Here is a 19108-nt window from a genome sequence, read left to right on the forward strand (position 1 = left end):
TGAAACTCCCTCCACACCGTCCCATCACACACTCCCGGGGTCAGACACACAGTGAAGCTACCTCCGCACCGCCCCATCACACACTCCCGGGGTCAGACACAGAGCGAAACTCCCTCCGCACCGTTCCATCACACACTCCCGGGGTCAGACACACAGTGAAACTCCCTCCGCACCGTCCCATCACACACTCCCGGGGTCAGACACACAGTGAAACTCCCTCCGCACCGTCCCATCACACACTCCCGGGGTCAGACACACAGTGAAGCTCCCTCCGCATCGCCCCAACACACTCCCGGGGTCAGACACAGAGTGAAGTTCCCTCTACACCACCCCATCACACACTCCCGGGGTCAACAAAGAGTAAAGCTCCCTCCGCACCACCCCATCACACACTCCCGGGGTCAGATATAGAGTGAAGCTCCCTCCGGACCGCCCCATCACACACTCCCGGGGTCAGACACAGAGTGAAGCTCCCTCCGCATCGCCCCATCACACACTCCCGGGGTCGGACACAGAGTGAAACTCCCACTGCACTGCCCCATCACACACTCCCGGGGTCAGATATAGAGTGAAATTCCCTCCACACCGTCCCATCACACACTCCCGGGGTCAGACACACAGTGAAGCTCCCTCCGCATCGCCACAACACACTCCCGGGGTCAGACACACAGTGAAGTTCCCTCTACACCACCCCATCACACACTCCCGGGGTCGGACACAGAGTGAAACTCCCTCTGCACTGCCCCATCACACACTCCCGGGGTCAGACACACAGTGAAGCTGCCTCCACACCGTCCCATCACACAGTCCCGGGGTCAGACACAGAGTGAAGCTCCCTCCGCACCGTCCCATCACACACTCCCGGGGTCAACAAAGAGTAAAGCTCCCTCTGCACCACCCCATCACACACTCCCGGGGTCAGACACACAGTGAAGCTACCTCCGCACCGCCCCATCACACACTCCCGGGGTCAGATATAGAGTGAAATTCCCTCCACACCGTCCCATCACACACTCCCGGGGTCAGACACACAGTGAAGCTCCCTCCGCATCGCCCCAACACACTCCCGGGGTCAGACACAGAGTGAAGTTCCCTCTACACCACCCCATCACACACTCCCGGGGTCAACAAAGAGTAAAGCTCCCTCCGCACCACCCCATCACACACTCCCGGGGTCAGATATAGAGTGAAGCTCCCTCCGGACCGCCCCATCACACACTCCCGGGGTCAGACACAGAGTGAAGCTCCCTCCGCATCGCCCCATCACACACTCCCGGGGTCGGACACAGAGTGAAGCTCCCACTGCACTGCCCCATCACACACTCCCGGGGTCAGATATAGAGTGAATTTCCCTCCACACCGTCCCATCACACACTCCCGGGGTCAGACACACAGTGAAGCTCCCTCCGCATCGCCCCAACACACTCCCGGGGTCAGACACAGAGTGAAGTTCCCTCCACACCGCCCCATCACACACTCCCGGGGTCAGACACAGAGTGAAGCTCCCTCCGCATCGCCCCATCACACACTCCCGGGGTCGGACACAGAGTGAAACTCCCACTGCACTGCCCCATCACACACTCCCGGGGTCAGATATAGAGTGAAATTCCCTCCACACCGTCCCATCACACACTCCCGGGGTCAGACACACAGTGAAGCTTCCTCCGCATCGCCCCAACACACTCCCGGGGTCAGACACAGAGTGAAGTTCCCTCTACACCACCCCATCACACACTCCCGGGGTCGGACACAGAGTGAAACTCCCTCTGCACTGCCCCATCACACACTCCCGGGGTCAGACACACAGTGAAGCTGCCTCCACAACGTCCCATCACACAGTCCCGGGGTCAGACACAGAGTGAAGCTCCCTCCGCACCGTCCCATCACACACTCCCGGGGTCAACAAAGAGTAAAGCTCCCTCTGCACCACCCCATCACACACTCCCGGGGTCAGAGACACAGTGAAGCTCCCTCCACACCGTCCCATCACACACTCCCGGGGTCAGACACAGAGTGAAACTCCCTCTGCACTGCCCCATCACACACTCCCGGGGTCAGACACAGAGTGAAGCTCCCTCCACACGGTCACATCACACACTCCCGGGGTCAGACACACAGTGAAGCTACCTCCGCACCGCCCCATGACACACTCCCGGGGTCAGACACAGAGTGAAGCTCCCTCTACACCACCCCATCACACACTCCTGGGGTCAGACACACAGTGAAGCTACCTCCGCACCACCCCATCACACACTCCCAGGGTCAGACACAGAGTGAAACTCCCTCCACACCGTCCCATCACACACTCCCGGGGTCAGACACACAGTGAAGCTAACTCCGCACCGTCCCATCACACACTCCCGGGGTCAGACACAGAGCGAAACTCCCTCCGCACCGTTCCATCACACACTCCCGGGGTCAGACACACAGTGAAACTCCCTCCACACCGTCCCATCACACACTCCCGGGGTCAGACACACAGAGTGAAGCTCCCTCCGCACCGCCCCATCACACACTCCCGGGGTCAGACACACAGTGAAACTCCCTCTACACCGCCCCATCACACACTCCCGGGGTCAGACACACAGTGAAGCTCCCTCCGCACCGCCCCATCACACACTCCCGGGGTCAGACACAGAGTGAAGCTCCCTCCGCATCGCCCCATCACACACTCCCGGGGTCGGACACAGAGTGAAACTCCCACTGCACTGCCCCATCACACACTCCCGGGGTCAGATATAGAGTGAAATTCCCTCCACACCGTCCCATCACACACTCCCGGGGTCAGACACACAGTGAAGCTCCCTCCGCATCGCCCCAACACACTCCCGGGGTCAGACACAGAGTGAAGTTCCCTCTACACCACCCCATCACACACTCCCGGGGTCAACAAAGAGTAAAGCTCCCTCCGCACCACCCCATCACACACTCCCGGGGTCAGATATAGAGTGAAGCTCCCTCCGGACCGCCCCATCACACACTCCCGGGGTCAGACACAGAGTGAAGCTCCCTCCGCATCGCCCCATCACACACTCCCGGGGTCGGACACAGAGTGAAACTCCCACTGCACTGCCCCATCACACACTCCCGGGGTCAGATATAGAGTGAAATTCCCTCCACACCGTCCCATCACACACTCCCGGGGTCAGACACACAGTGAAGCTCCCTCCGCATCGCCCCAACACACTCCCGGGGTCAGACACAGAGTGAAGTTCCCTCTACACCACCCCATCACACACTCCCGGGGTCGGACACAGAGTGAAACTCCCTCTGCACTGCCCCATCACACACTCCCGGGGTCAGACACACAGTGAAGCTCCCTCCGCACCGCCCCATCACACACTCCCGGGGTCAGACATACAGAGTGAAGCTCCCTCCACACCGCCCCATCACACACTCCCGGGGTCGGACACAGAGTGAAACTCCCTCTGCACTGCCCCATCACACACTCCCGGGGTCAGACACACAGTGAAGCTACCTCCGCACCGCCCCATCACACACTCCTGGGGTCAGACACACAGTGAAGCTCCCTCCGCATCGCCACAACACACTCCCGGGGTCGGACACAGAGTGAAACTCCCTCTGCACTGCCCCATCACACACTCCCGGGGTCAGACACACAGTGAAGCTGCCTCCACACCGTCCCATCACACAGTCCCGGGGTCAGACACAGAGTGAAGCTCCCTCCGCACCGTCCCATCACACACTCCCGGGGTCAACAAAGAGTAAAGCTCCCTCTGCACCACCCCATCACACACTCCCGGGGTCAGACACACAGTGAAGCTCCCTCCACACCGTCCCATCACACACTCCCGGGGTCGGACACACAGTGAAGCTCCCTCCGCACCGCCCCATCACACACTCCCGGGGTCAGATATAGAGTGAAATTCCCTCCACACCGTCCCATCACACACTCCCGGGGTCAGACACACAGTGAAGCTCCCTCCGCATCGCCCCAACACACTCCCGGGGTCAGACACAGAGTGAAGTTCCCTCTACACCACCCCATCACACACTCCCGGGGTCAACAAAGAGTAAAGCTCCCTCCGCACCACCCCATCACACACTCCCGGGGTCAGATATAGAGTGAAGCTCCCTCCGGACCGCCCCATCACACACTCCCGGGGTCAGACACAGAGTGAAGCTCCCTCCGCATCGCCCCATCACACACTCCCGGGGTCGGACACAGAGTGAAGCTCCCACTGCACTGCCCCATCACACACTCCCGGGGTCAGATATAGAGTGAAATTCCCTCCACACCGTCCCATCACACACTCCCGGGGTCAGACACACAGTGAAGCTCCCTCCGCATCGCCCCAACACACTCCCGGGGTCAGACACAGAGTGAAGTTCCCTCCACACCGCCCCATCACACACTCCCGGGGTCAGACACAGAGTGAAGCTCCCTCCGCATCGCCCCATCACACACTCCCGGGGTCGGACACAGAGTGAAACTCCCACTGCACTGCCCCATCACACACTCCCGGGGTCAGATATAGAGTGAAATTCCCTCCACACCGTCCCATCACACACTCCCGGGGTCAGACACACAGTGAAGCTTCCTCCGCATCGCCCCAACACACTCCCGGGGTCAGACACAGAGTGAAGTTCCCTCTACACCACCCCATCACACACTCCCGGGGTCGGACACAGAGTGAAACTCCCTCTGCACTGCCCCATCACACACTCCCGGGGTCAGACACACAGTGAAGCTGCCTCCACAACGTCCCATCACACAGTCCCGGGGTCAGACACAGAGTGAAGCTCCCTCCGCACCGTCCCATCACACACTCCCGGGGTCAACAAAGAGTAAAGCTCCCTCTGCACCACCCCATCACACACTCCCGGGGTCAGAGACACAGTGAAGCTCCCTCCACACCGTCCCATCACACACTCCCGGGGTCAGACACAGAGTGAAACTCCCTCTGCACTGCCCCATCACACACTCCCGGGGTCAGACACAGAGTGAAGCTCCCTCCACACGGTCACATCACACACTCCCGGGGTCAGACACAGAGTGAAACTCCCTCCACACCGTCCCATCACACACTCCTGGGGTCAGACACACAGTGAAGCTACCTCCGCACCACCCCATCACACACTCCCAGGGTCAGACACAGAGTGAAACTCCCTCCACACCGTCCCATCACACACTCCCGGGGTCAGACACACAGTGAAGCTAACTCCGCACCGTCCCATCACACACTCCCGGGGTCAGACACAGAGCGAAACTCCCTCCGCACCGTTCCATCACACACTCCCGGGGTCAGACACACAGTGAAACTCCCTCCACACCGTCCCATCACACACTCCCGGGGTCAGACACACAGAGTGAAGCTCCCTCCGCACCGCCCCATCACACACTCCCGGGGTCAGACACACAGTGAAACTCCCTCTACACCGCCCCATCACACACTCCCGGGGTCAGACACACAGTGAAGCTCCCTCCGCACCGCCCCATCACACACTCCCGGGGTCAGACACAGAGTGAAGCTCCCTCCGCATCGCCCCATCACACACTCCCGGGGTCGGACACAGAGTGAAACTCCCACTGCACTGCCCCATCACACACTCCCGGGGTCAGATATAGAGTGAAATTCCCTCCACACCGTCCCATCACACACTCCCGGGGTCAGACACACAGTGAAGCTCCCTCCGCATCGCCCCAACACACTCCCGGGGTCAGACACAGAGTGAAGTTCCCTCTACACCACCCCATCACACACTCCCGGGGTCAACAAAGAGTAAAGCTCCCTCCGCACCACCCCATCACACACTCCCGGGGTCAGATATAGAGTGAAGCTCCCTCCGGACCGCCCCATCACACACTCCCGGGGTCAGACACAGAGTGAAGCTCCCTCCGCATCGCCCCATCACACACTCCCGGGGTCGGACACAGAGTGAAACTCCCACTGCACTGCCCCATCACACACTCCCGGGGTCAGATATAGAGTGAAATTCCCTCCACACCGTCCCATCACACACTCCCGGGGTCAGACACACAGTGAAGCTCCCTCCGCATCGCCCCAACACACTCCCGGGGTCAGACACAGAGTGAAGTTCCCTCTACACCACCCCATCACACACTCCCGGGGTCGGACACAGAGTGAAACTCCCTCTGCACTGCCCCATCACACACTCCCGGGGTCAGACACACAGTGAAGCTCCCTCCGCACCGCCCCATCACACACTCCCGGGGTCAGACATACAGAGTGAAGCTCCCTCCACACCGCCCCATCACACACTCCCGGGGTCGGACACAGAGTGAAACTCCCTCTGCACTGCCCCATCACACACTCCCGGGGTCAGACACACAGTGAAGCTACCTCCGCACCGCCCCATCACACACTCCTGGGGTCAGACACAGAGTGAAGCTCCCTCCGCACCGCCCCATCACACACTCCCGGGGTCAGACACACAGAGTGAAGCTCCCTCCACACCGCCCCATCACACACTCCCGGGGTCGGACACAGAGTGAAACTCCCTCTGCACTGCCCCATCACACACTCCCGGGGTCAGACACACAGTGAAGCTGCCTCCACACCGTCCCATCACACAGTCCCGGGGTCAGACACAGAGTGAAGCTCCCTCCGCACCGTCCCATCACACACTCCCGCGGTCAACAAAGAGTAAAGCTCCCTCTGCACCACCCCATCACACACTCCCGGGGTCAGAGACACAGTGAAGCTCCCTCCACACCGTCCCATCACACACTCCCGGGGTCAGACACAGAGTGAAGCTCCCTCCACACGGTCACATCACACACTCCCGGGGTCAGACACACAGTGAAGCTACCTCCGCACCGCCCCATCACACACTCCTGGGGTCAGACACAGAGTGAAGCTCCCTCTACACCACCCCATCACACACTCCCGGGGTCAGACACAGAGTGAAACTCCCTCCACACGGTCACATCACACACTCCCGGGGTCAGACACACAGTGAAGCTACCTCCGCACCGCCCCATCACACACTCCCGGGGTCAGACACAGAGCGAAACTCCCTCCGCACCGTTCCATCACACACTCCCGGGGTCAGACACACAGTGAAACTCCCTCCGCACCGTCCCATCACACACTCCCGGGGTCAGACACACAGTGAAACTCCCTCCACACCGTCCCATCACACACTCCCGGGGTCAGACACACAGTGAAGCTCCCTCCGCACCGCCCCATCACACACTCCCGGGGTCAGACACACAGAGTGAAGCTCCCTCCACACCGTCCCATCACACACTCCCGGGGTCAGACACACAGTGAAACTCCCTCCGCACCGTCCCATCACACACTCCCGGGGTCAGACACACAGTGAAACTCCCTCCACACCGTCCCATCACACACTCCCGGGGTCAGACACACAGTGAAACTCCCTCCGCACCGTCCCATCACACACTCCCGGGGTCAGACACACAGTGAAGCTACCTCCGCACCGCCCCATCACACACTCCCGGGGTCAGACACAGAGTGAAACTCCCTCCGCACCGTCCCATCACACACTCCCGGGGTCAGACACACAGTGAAACTCCCTCTGCACTTTCCCATCACTCACTCCCGGTGTCAGACACAGAGTGAATCTCCCTCCACACCGTCCCATCACACACTCCCGGGGTCAGACACAGTGAAACTCCCTCCACACCGTCCCATCACACACTCCCGGGGTCAGACACAGAGTGAATCTCCCTCCACACCGTCCCATCACACACTCCCGGGGTCAGACACACAGTGAAACTCCCTCTGCACTTTCCCATCACTCACTCCCGGTGTCAGACACAGAGTGAATCTCCCTCCACACCGTCCCATCACACACTCCCGGGGTCAGACACAGTGAAACTCCCTCCACACCGTCCCATCACACACTCCCGGGGTCAGACACAGAGTGAATCTCCCTCCACACCGTCCCATCACACACTCCCGGGGTCAGACACATAGTGAAGCTCCCTCCACACCGTCCCATCACACACTCCCGGGGACAGACACAGAGTGAATCTCCCTCCACACCGTCCCATCACACACTCCCGGGGTCAGACACAGAGTGAATCTCCCTCCACACCGTCCCATCACACACTCCCGGGGTCAGACACAGAGTGAAGCTCCCTCCGCACCGCCCCATCACACACTCCCGGGGTCAGACACACAGTGAAGCTCCCTCCGCACCGCCCCATCACACACTCCCGGGGTCAGACACACAGAGTGAAACTCCTTCCACACTGTCCCATCACACACTCCCGGGATCAGACACAGAGTGAAACTCCCTCTGCACTGCCCCATCACACACTCCCGGGGTCAGACACACAGTGAAGCTCCCTCCGCAACGCCCCATCACACACTCCCGGGGTCAGACACAGAGTGAAGCTCCCTCCGCACCACCCCATCACACACTCCCGGGGTCAACAAAGAGTAAAACTCCCTCCGCACCGACCCATCACACACTCCCGTGGTCGGACACACAGTGAAGCTCCCTCCGCACCACCCCATCACACACTCCAGGGGTCGGACACAGAGTGAAACTCCCACTGCACTGCCCCATCACACACTCCCGGGGTCAGATATAGAGTGAAATTCCCTCCACACCGTCCCATCACACACTCCCGGGGTCAGACACACAGTGAAGCTCCCTCCGCATCGCCCCAACACACTCCCGGGGTCAGACACACAGTGAAGCTACCTCCGCACCGCCCCATGACACACTCCCGGGGTCAGACACAGAGTGAAGCTCCCTCTACACCGTCCCATCACACACTCCCGGGGTCAGACACACAGTGAAGCTACCTCCGCACCGCCCCATGACACACTCCCGGGGTCAGACACACAGTGAAGCTCCCTCCACACCATCCCATCACACACTCCTGGGGTCAGACACACAGTGAAGCTACCTCCGCACCACCCCATCACACACTCCCAGGGTCAGACACAGAGTGAAACTCCCTCCACACCGTCCCATCACACACTCCCGGGGTCAGACACACAGTGAAGCTAACTCCGCACCGTCCCATCACACACTCCCGGGGTCAGACACAGAGCGAAACTCCCTCCGCACCGTTCCATCACACACTCCCGGGGTCAGACACACAGTGAAACTCCCTCCACACCGTCCCATCACACACTCCCGGGGTCAGACACACAGAGTGAAGCTCCCTCCGCACCGCCCCATCACACACTCCCGGGGTCAGACACACAGTGAAACTCCCTCTACACCGCCCCATCACACACTCCCGGGGTCAGACACACAGTGAAGCTCCCTCCGCACCGCCCCATCACACACTCCCGGGGTCAGACACAGAGTGAAGCTCCCTCCGCATCGCCCCATCACACACTCCCGGGGTCGGACACAGAGTGAAACTCCCACTGCACTGCCCCATCACACACTCCCGGGGTCAGATATAGAGTGAAATTCCCTCCACACCGTCCCATCACACACTCCCGGGGTCAGACACACAGTGAAGCTCCCTCCGCATCGCCCCAACACACTCCCGGGGTCAGACACAGAGTGAAGTTCCCTCTACACCACCCCATCACACACTCCCGGGGTCAACAAAGAGTAAAGCTCCCTCCGCACCACCCCATCACACACTCCCGGGGTCAGATATAGAGTGAAGCTCCCTCCGGACCGCCCCATCACACACTCCCGGGGTCAGACACAGAGTGAAGCTCCCTCCGCATCGCCCCATCACACACTCCCGGGGTCGGACACAGAGTGAAACTCCCACTGCACTGCCCCATCACACACTCCCGGGGTCAGATATAGAGTGAAATTCCCTCCACACCGTCCCATCACACACTCCCGGGGTCAGACACACAGTGAAGCTCCCTCCGCATCGCCCCAACACACTCCCGGGGTCAGACACAGAGTGAAGTTCCCTCTACACCACCCCATCACACACTCCCGGGGTCGGACACAGAGTGAAACTCCCTCTGCACTGCCCCATCACACACTCCCGGGGTCAGACACACAGTGAAGCTCCCTCCGCACCGCCCCATCACACACTCCCGGGGTCAGACATACAGAGTGAAGCTCCCTCCACACCGCCCCATCACACACTCCCGGGGTCGGACACAGAGTGAAACTCCCTCTGCACTGCCCCAACACACACTCCCGGGGTCAGACACACAGTGAAGCTACCTCCGCACCGCCCCATCACACACTCCTGGGGTCAGACACAGAGTGAAGCTCCCTCCGCACCGCCCCATCACACACTCCCGGGGTCAGACACACAGAGTGAAGCTCCCTCCACACCGCCCCATCACACACTCCCGGGGTCGGACACAGAGTGAAACTCCCTCTGCACTGCCCCATCACACACTCCCGGGGTCAGACACACAGTGAAGCTGCCTCCACACCGTCCCATCACACAGTCCCGGGGTCAGACACAGAGTGAAGCTCCCTCCGCACCGTCCCATCACACACTCCCGCGGTCAACAAAGAGTAAAGCTCCCTCTGCACCACCCCATCACACACTCCCGGGGTCAGAGACACAGTGAAGCTCCCTCCACACCGTCCCATCACACACTCCCGGGGTCAGACACAGAGTGAAGCTCCCTCCACACGGTCACATCACACACTCCCGGGGTCAGACACACAGTGAAGCTCCCTCCGCACCGCCCCATCACACACTCCTGGGGTCAGACACAGAGTGAAGCTCCCTCTACACCACCCCATCACACACTCCCGGGGTCAGACACACAGTGAAGCTACCTCCGCACCGCCCCATCACACACTCCCGGGGTCAGACACAGAGCGAAACTCCCTCCGCACCGTTCCATCACACACTCCCGGGGTCAGACACACAGTGAAACTCCCTCCGCACCGTCCCATCACACACTCCCGGGGTCAGACACACAGTGAAACTCCCTCCACACCGTCCCATCACACACTCCCGGGGTCAGACACACAGTGAAGCTCCCTCCGCACCGCCCCATCACACACTCCCGGGGTCAGACACACAGAGTGAAGCTCCCTCCACACCGTCCCATCACACACTCCCGGGGTCAGACACACAGTGAAACTCCCTCCGCACCGTCCCATCACACACTCCCGGGGTCAGACACACAGTGAAACTCCCTCCACACCGTCCCATCACACACTCCCGGGGTCAGACACACAGTGAAACTCCCTCCGCACCGTCCCATCACACACTCCCGGGGTCAGACACACAGTGAAGCTACCTCCGCACCGCCCCATCACACACTCCCGGGGTCAGACACAGAGTGAAACTCCCTCCGCACCACCCCATCACACACTCCCGGGGTCAGACACACAGTGAAACTCCCTCTGCACTTTCCCATCACTCACTCCCGGTGTCAGACACAGAGTGAATCTCCCTCCACACCGTCCCATCACACACTCCCGGGGTCAGACACAGTGAAACTCCCTCCACACCGTCCCATCACACACTCCCGGGGTCAGACACAGAGTGAATCTCCCTCCACACCGTCCCATCACACACTCCCGGGGTCAGACACAGTGTGAAGCTCCCTCCGCACCGCCCCATCACACACTCCCGGGGTCAGACACAGAGAGAAACTCCCTCTACACCGCGTCATCACACACTCCCGGGGTCAACAAAGAGTAAAGCTCCCTCCGCACCATCCCATCACACACTCCCGGGGTCGGACACAGAGTGAAACTCCCTCTACACCGTCCCATCACACACTCCCGGGGTCAGACACATAGTGAAGCTCCCTCCACACCGTCCCATCACACACTCCCGGGGACAGACACAGAGTGAATCTCCCTCCACACCGTCCCATCACACACTCCCGGGGTCAGACACAGAGTGAATCTCCCTCCACACCGTCCCATCACACACTCCCGGGGTCAGACACAGAGTGAAGCTCCCTCCGCACCGCCCCATCACACACTCCCGGGGTCAGACACACAGTGAAGCTCCCTCCGCACCGCCCCATCACACACTCCCGGGGTCAGACACACAGAGTGAAACTCCTTCCACACTGTCCCATCACACACTCCCGGGATCAGACACAGAGTGAAACTCCCTCTGCACTGCCCCATCACACACTCCCGGGGTCAGACACACAGTGAAGCTCCCTCCGCAACGCCCCATCACACACTCCCGGGGTCAGACACAGAGTGAAGCTCCCTCCGCACCACCCCATCACACACTCCCGGGGTCAACAAAGAGTAAAACTCCCTCCGCACCGACCCATCACACACTCCCGTGGTCGGACACACAGTGAAGCTCCCTCCGCACCACCCCATCACACACTCCAGGGGTCGGACACAGAGTGAAACTCCCACTGCACTGCCCCATCACACACTCCCGGGGTCAGATATAGAGTGAAATTCCCTCCACACCGTCCCATCACACACTCCCGGGGTCAGACACACAGTGAAGCTCCCTCCGCATCGCCCCAACACACTCCCGGGGTCAGACACAGAGTGAAGTTCCCTCTACACCACCCCATCACACACTCCCGGGGTCGGACACAGAGTGAAACTCCCTCTGCACTGCCCCATCACACACTCCCGGGGTCAGACACACAGTGAAGCTCCCTCCGCACCGCCCCATCACACACTCCCGGGGTCAGACATACAGAGTGAAGCTCCCTCCACACCGCCCCATCACACACTCCCGGGGTCGGACACAGAGTGAAACTCCCTCTGCACTGCCCCATCACACACTCCCGGGGTCAGACACACAGTGAAGCTACCTCCGCACCGCCCCATCACACACTCCTGGGGTCAGACACAGAGTGAAGCTCCCTCCGCACCGCCCCATCACACACTCCCGGGGTCAGACACACAGAGTGAAGCTCCCTCCACACCGCCCCATCACACACTCCCGGGGTCGGACACAGAGTGAAACTCCCTCTGCACTGCCCCATCACACACTCCCGGGGTCAGACACACAGTGAAGCTGCCTCCACACCGTCCCATCACACAGTCCCGGGGTCAGACACAGAGTGAAGCTCCCTCCGCACCGTCCCATCACACACTCCCGCGGTCAACAAAGAGTAAAGCTCCCTCTGCACCACCCCATCACACACTCCCGGGGTCAGAGACACAGTGAAGCTCCCTCCACACCGTCCCATCACACACTCCCGGGGTCAGACACAGAGTGAAGCTCCCTCCACACGGTCACATCACACACTCCCGGGGTCAGACACACAGTGAAGCTACCTCCGCACCGCCCCATCACACACTCCTGGGGTCAGACACAGAGTGAAGCTCCCTCTACACCACCCCATCACACACTCCCGGGGTCAGACACACAGTGAAGCTCCCTCCGCACCGCCCCATCACACACTCCCGGGGTCAGACACAGAGCGAAACTCCCTCCGCACCGTTCCATCACACACTCCCGGGGTCAGACACACAGTGAAACTCCCTCCGCACCGTCCCATCACACACTCCCGGGGTCAGACACACAGTGAAACTCCCTCCACACCGTCCCATCACACACTCCCGGGGTCAGACACACAGTGAAGCTCCCTCCGCACCGCCCCATCACACACTCCCGGGGTCAGACACACAGAGTGAAGCTCCCTCCACACCGTCCCATCACACACTCCCGGGGTCAGACACACAGTGAAACTCCCTCCGCACCGTCCCATCACACACTCCCGGGGTCAGACACACAGTGAAACTCCCTCCACACCGTCCCATCACACACTCCCGGGGTCAGACACACAGTGAAACTCCCTCCGCACCGTCCCATCACACACTCCCGGGGTCAGACACAGAGTGAAGCTCCCTCCACACTGTCCCATCACACACTCCCGGGGTCACACACAGAGTGAAGCTCCCTCCACACCGTCCCATCACACACTCCCGGGGTCAGACACAGAGTGAAACTCCCTCTACACTGTCCCATCACACACTCCCGGGGTCAGACACACAGTGAAGCTACCTCCGCACCGCCCCATCACACACTCCCGGGGTCAGACACAGAGTGAAACTCCCTCCGCACCGTCCCATCACACACTCCCGGGGTCAGACACACAGTGAAACTCCCTCTGCACTTTCCCATCACTCACTCCCGGTGTCAGACACAGAGTGAATCTCCCTCCACACCGTCCCATCACACACTCCCGGGGTCAGACACAGTGAAACTCCCTCCACACCGTCCCATCACACACTCCCGGGGTCAGACACAGAGTGAATCTCCCTCCACACCGTCCCATCACACACTCCCGGGGTCAGACACAGTGTGAAGCTCCCTCCGCACCGCCCCATCACACACTCCCGGGGTCAGACACAGAGAGAAACTCCCTCTACACCGCGTCATCACACACTCCCGGGGTCAACAAAGAGTAAAGCTCCCTCCGCACCATCCCATCACACACTCCCGGGGTCGGACACAGAGTGAAACTCCCTCTACACCGTCCCATCACACACTCCCGGGGTCAGACACATAGTGAAGCTCCCTCCACACCGTCCCATCACACACTCCCGGGGACAGACACAGAGTGAATCTCCCTCCACACCGTCCCATCACACACTCCCGGGGTCAGACACAGAGTGAATCTCCCTCCACACCGTCCCATCACACACTCCCGGGGTCAGACACAGAGTGAAGCTCCCTCCGCACCGCCCCATCACACACTCCCGGGGTCAGACACACAGTGAAGCTCCCTCCGCACCGCCCCATCACACACTCCCGGGGTCAGACACACAGAGTGAAACTCCTTCCACACTGTCCCATCACACACTCCCGGGATCAGACACAGAGTGAAACTCCCTCTGCACTGCCCCATCACACACTCCCGGGGTCAGACACACAGTGAAGCTCCCTCCGCAACGCCCCATCACACACTCCCGGGGTCAGACACAGAGTGAAGCTCCCTCCGCACCACCCCATCACACACTCCCGGGGTCAACAAAGAGTAAAACTCCCTCCGCACCGACCCATCACACACTCCCGTGGTCGGACACACAGTGAAGCTCCCTCCGCACCACCCCATCACACACTCCAGGGGTCAGACACACAGTGAAACTCCCTCCACACTGTCCGATCACACACTCCCGGGGTCAGACACAGAGTGAAATTCCCTCCACACCGTCCCATCACACACTCCCAGGGTCAGACACAGAGTGAACCTCCCTCTACACTGTCCCATCACACACTCCCGGGGTCAGACACAGAGTGAATCTCCCTCCGCACCGCCCCATCACACACTCCCGGGGTCAGACACAGAGTGAAGCTCCCTCTACACTGTCCCATCACACACTCCCGGGGTCAGACACAGAGTGAAGCTCCCTCCACACCGCCCCATCACACACTCCCGGGGTCAGACACAGAGTGAAGCTCCCTCCACACCGCCCCATCACACACTCCCGGGGTCAGACACAGAGTGAAGCTCCCTCCGCACCGCCCCATCACACAGTCCCGGGGTCAACAAAGAGTAAAGCTCCCTCGGCACCACCCCATCACACACTCCCGGGGTCAGACACAGAGTGAAACTCCCTCCACACCGTCCCATCACACACTTGCAGGGTCAGACACAGATTGAAACTCCCTCCACACCGTCCCATCACACACTTGCAGGGTCAGACACAGAGTGAAACTCCCTTAACACCGTCCCATCACACACTCCTGGGGTCAGACACACAGTGAAGCTCCCTCCACACCATCCCATCACACACTCCCGGGGTCGGACACAGAGTGAAACTCCCTCTACACCGTCCCATCACACACTCCCGCGGTCTGACACACAGTGAAGCTCCCTCCGCAACGCCCCATCACACACTCCCGGGGTCAGACACAGAGTGAAGCTCCCTCCGCACCGCCCCATCACACACTCCCGGGGTCAGACACAGAGTGAAGCTCCCTCTACACCACCCCATCACACACTCCCGCGGTCTGACACACAGTGAAGCTCCCTCCGCACCGCCCCATCACACACTCCCGGGGTCAGACACAGAGTGAAACTCCCTCCGCACCGCCCCATCACACACTCCCGGTGTCAGACACAGAGTGAAACTCCCTCTACACCGCCCCATCACACACTCCCGGGGTCAGACACAGAGTGAAACTCCCTCCGCACTGCCCCATCACACACTCCCGGCGTCAACAAAGAGTAAAACTCCCTCCGCACCGCCCCATCACACACTCCCGTGGTCGGACACACAGTGAAGCTCCCTCCGCACCACCCCATCACACACTCCCAGGGTCAGACACACAGTGAAGCTCCCTCCACACCGCACCGTCAACAGTCCCGGGGTCAGACACACAGTGAAGCTCCCTCCACACCGTCCCATCACACACTCCCGGGGTCAGACACAGAGTGAAACTCCCTCTACACCGTCCCATCACACACTCCCAGGGTCAGACACACAGTGAAGCTCCCTCCACACCGTCCCATCACACACTCCCAGGGTCAGTCACACAGTGAAGCTCCCTCCACACCGTCCCATCACACACTCCCGGGGTCAGACACTCAGTGAAGCTCCCTCCGCACCGCCCCATCACACACTCCCGGGGTCAGACACAGAGTGAAGCTCCCTCTACACTGTCCCATCACACACTACCGGGGTCAGACACAGAGTGAAACTCCCTCCACACCGTCCCATCACACACTCCTGGGGTCAGACACACAGTGAAGCTCCCTCCGCACCGCCCCGTCACACAGTCCAGGGGTCAGACACAGAGTGAAGCTCCCTCCGCACCGCCCCGTCACACACTCCCGGGGTCAGACACAGAGTGAAGCTCCCTCCGCTCCGCCCCGTCAACAGTCCCGGGGTCAGACACAGAGTGAAACTCCCTCCACACCGTCCCATCACACACTCCCGGGGTCAGACACAGAGTGAAGCTCCCTCCACACCGCCCCATCACACACTCCCGGGGTCAGACACAGAGTGAAGCTCCCTCTACACTGTCCCATCACACACTCCCGGGGTCAGACACAGAGTGAAGCTCCCTCTACATCGCCCCATCACACACTCCCGGGGTCAGACACAGGGTGAAGCTTATTCCACACAATCCTGGGACAAGGGTCACTCCCAGTGTCCTATTACCTATGCGAATGGCCAGGTTGACCCTTTGGTCAACATCCTCAGCCCAGAGCTGGTTCTCCTGACGGTACAGGACAGGAAAGATCCCACGGTGCAGGTGAGCTTGCCGGGACACTCGTTCACATCTGGTGACGGCAATAATGGGTGCTCGAGGTCTGTATTTTGACACCAGCTGGGCTGTCCTGTCAGAGACAGAGTGGGGGAGTGAAGGGAAGAGGGTTTACGACTACCCTGCCTCCATCACCCCTACAGATTGCTTCAGAGCCTAGCCTCTGCACTTCCACATCACTGGGAACCCCAACTACGTTTATATATCGCCCACCTCACAGCATCCCCAACAGCCAATGAGGCTCCACTGTCTGGATCTCACCACTGAAAGATCCCAAAATGTGTGCACAGCAGGATCCCAAATATGTCATTGAAGCTCTGAACAGACGAAAGAAAACATCTCACTGCCCCTCCCACAGCATGGTTCCTTCTTCACTGCTCCTCTTGCACACAGCACTCCCCCCATACTGAAACCCTCGCAGCACAGAGCTCACCCTCACCTTCCCTCCCACAGCACGGAGCTCCGTCCCACAGTACGACACTCCCTTCTCAACATCCATCCCACAGTGCTTCCTTCTCATTGCCCCCCCCCCCATAGCAGTTTCCTTCTGACCATTTTGCCCTTGCAGGGTGCTGCTCCAACCTCATTCACCTTCTGCATCGTGGCACTGCTTCCTCACTGCCCCTCCCATGCAACGTCCTCCTCAGCGTCCTTTTCCGTTCTTCCTCTTCATGGCCCATCTAACCGTGCAGCGTTCCCTCACCACCATTCCTCCCACAGCCCCCCTCGCCTTCCCTACCTCTGGGTGGGTGATATGCGTCTCCCCTTACCTGCCAGACCTGGTCAGCACCACGATGGCCCCAGCACATGATTTGAAGGAAGCCTCAACTGCACCGATGGCTGTGACCTCAGCGGGGTCGCGGGTCAGGGGCATCGACCTCCGGAGCTCCTCGAACAGCTGCTGGTGAAAAACAGCAGCTTCGGCCTCTCGTGCGATCTGCCAGGTGCAGGGGTAGGGGGAAGAACAGGTCAGGGGCCAGCCGTTTGGGGAGGGCCCTTCTATTTAAATATTACAGCCCTCCGAATCCCAGCCAAAATTAACCAACTGGGCTGTCCCTTTAAAGATGAAGATTAGCTTTGTCTGTCACATGTACATTGAAACATACAGTGAAATGTGTCAATTGTGCTGGGGGCAGCCCACGAGAGTTCTCAATCCTCTGACACTGACATAGCATGCCCACAACTTATTAGCTCCTACCCGTACATCTTTGGAATATGGGAGGAAACCAGAGCATCCGGAAGAAACATGGTCACAGGGAGAGTGTGCAAACTCCTTGCAGACAGTGGTGGGAATCGAACCCAGGTCGGTGATTGCTGGTGCTGTAAAGTGATTGCACTAAGTGCTACACTGCCATACTGCCCATCCCAAACCATACAAATCTCGGCAGGGGTGAGGGAAGAGTCTGGAGTGGAACAAAGGCAGGGAATCTGCCCATTTGCGCTAGACGTTTACTTAAGGGACTGCATTATGCTTACTTAAGGGACTGCAGCATCAGTGAGATCTGTCCTGGATCCTTTAGACTCATATCCTCAAGTGAAGGATATACTGGCTTTGGAGCTGGTGCAGAGAAGGTTCACCAGGTTGATTCCAGAGATGAGGGTTAGACTATGAGGAGAGATTGTGTCGCCTGGGACTGTACTCGCTGGAATTCAGAAGGATGAGAGATCTTATAGAAACATATAAAATTATGAAAGGGATAGATAAGATAGAGGCAGGAAAGTTGTTTCCACTGGTAGCTGAGACTAGAACTAGGGGATATGGCCTCAAGATTCAGGGGAATAAATTTAGGATGGAGGTGAGGAAGAATGCTTTTCCACGAGTGTGGTGAATCAGTAAGTATATTTAAGAGAAGGTTGGATAGATTTTTGTGTAGTCAGGGAATTGAGGGTTAAGGGGGAAAGGCAGGTAGGTGGCGATGAGTCCATGGTCAGATCAGCCATGATCTTATTGAATGGCGATACAGATGGTCTACTCCTGCTCCTATTTCTTATCCCCACAATTTATCCAGAATTCCCTGAAAATGTTCC

At 59.7% G+C, this 19108-nt stretch overlaps 1 protein-coding gene across 1 annotated transcript in view; it reads right to left on the reverse strand.

The window, feature by feature from the left end:
* LOC140735125 (pyruvate kinase PKM-like) overlaps window positions 1–18115 on the reverse strand; it is a 20750-nt gene extending 2635 nt beyond the window's left edge. Inside the window, exons 1-2 of the mRNA XM_073059917.1 lie at window positions 17851–18115; window positions 16975–17153 (exon numbers count right to left, since the gene is read on the reverse strand). Of these exons, the coding sequence (XP_072916018.1) occupies window positions 16975–17153; window positions 17851–17954 (283 nt within the window). The 5' untranslated portion in view covers window positions 17955–18115. The remainder of the gene's footprint in view (window positions 1–16974; window positions 17154–17850) is intronic.
* Window positions 18116–19108: the final 993 nt, after the last annotated feature.

This window comes from Hemitrygon akajei, chromosome 11, assembly GCF_048418815.1.
Source record: "Hemitrygon akajei chromosome 11, sHemAka1.3, whole genome shotgun sequence".
Lineage (NCBI taxonomy): Eukaryota > Metazoa > Chordata > Chondrichthyes > Myliobatiformes > Dasyatidae > Hemitrygon > Hemitrygon akajei.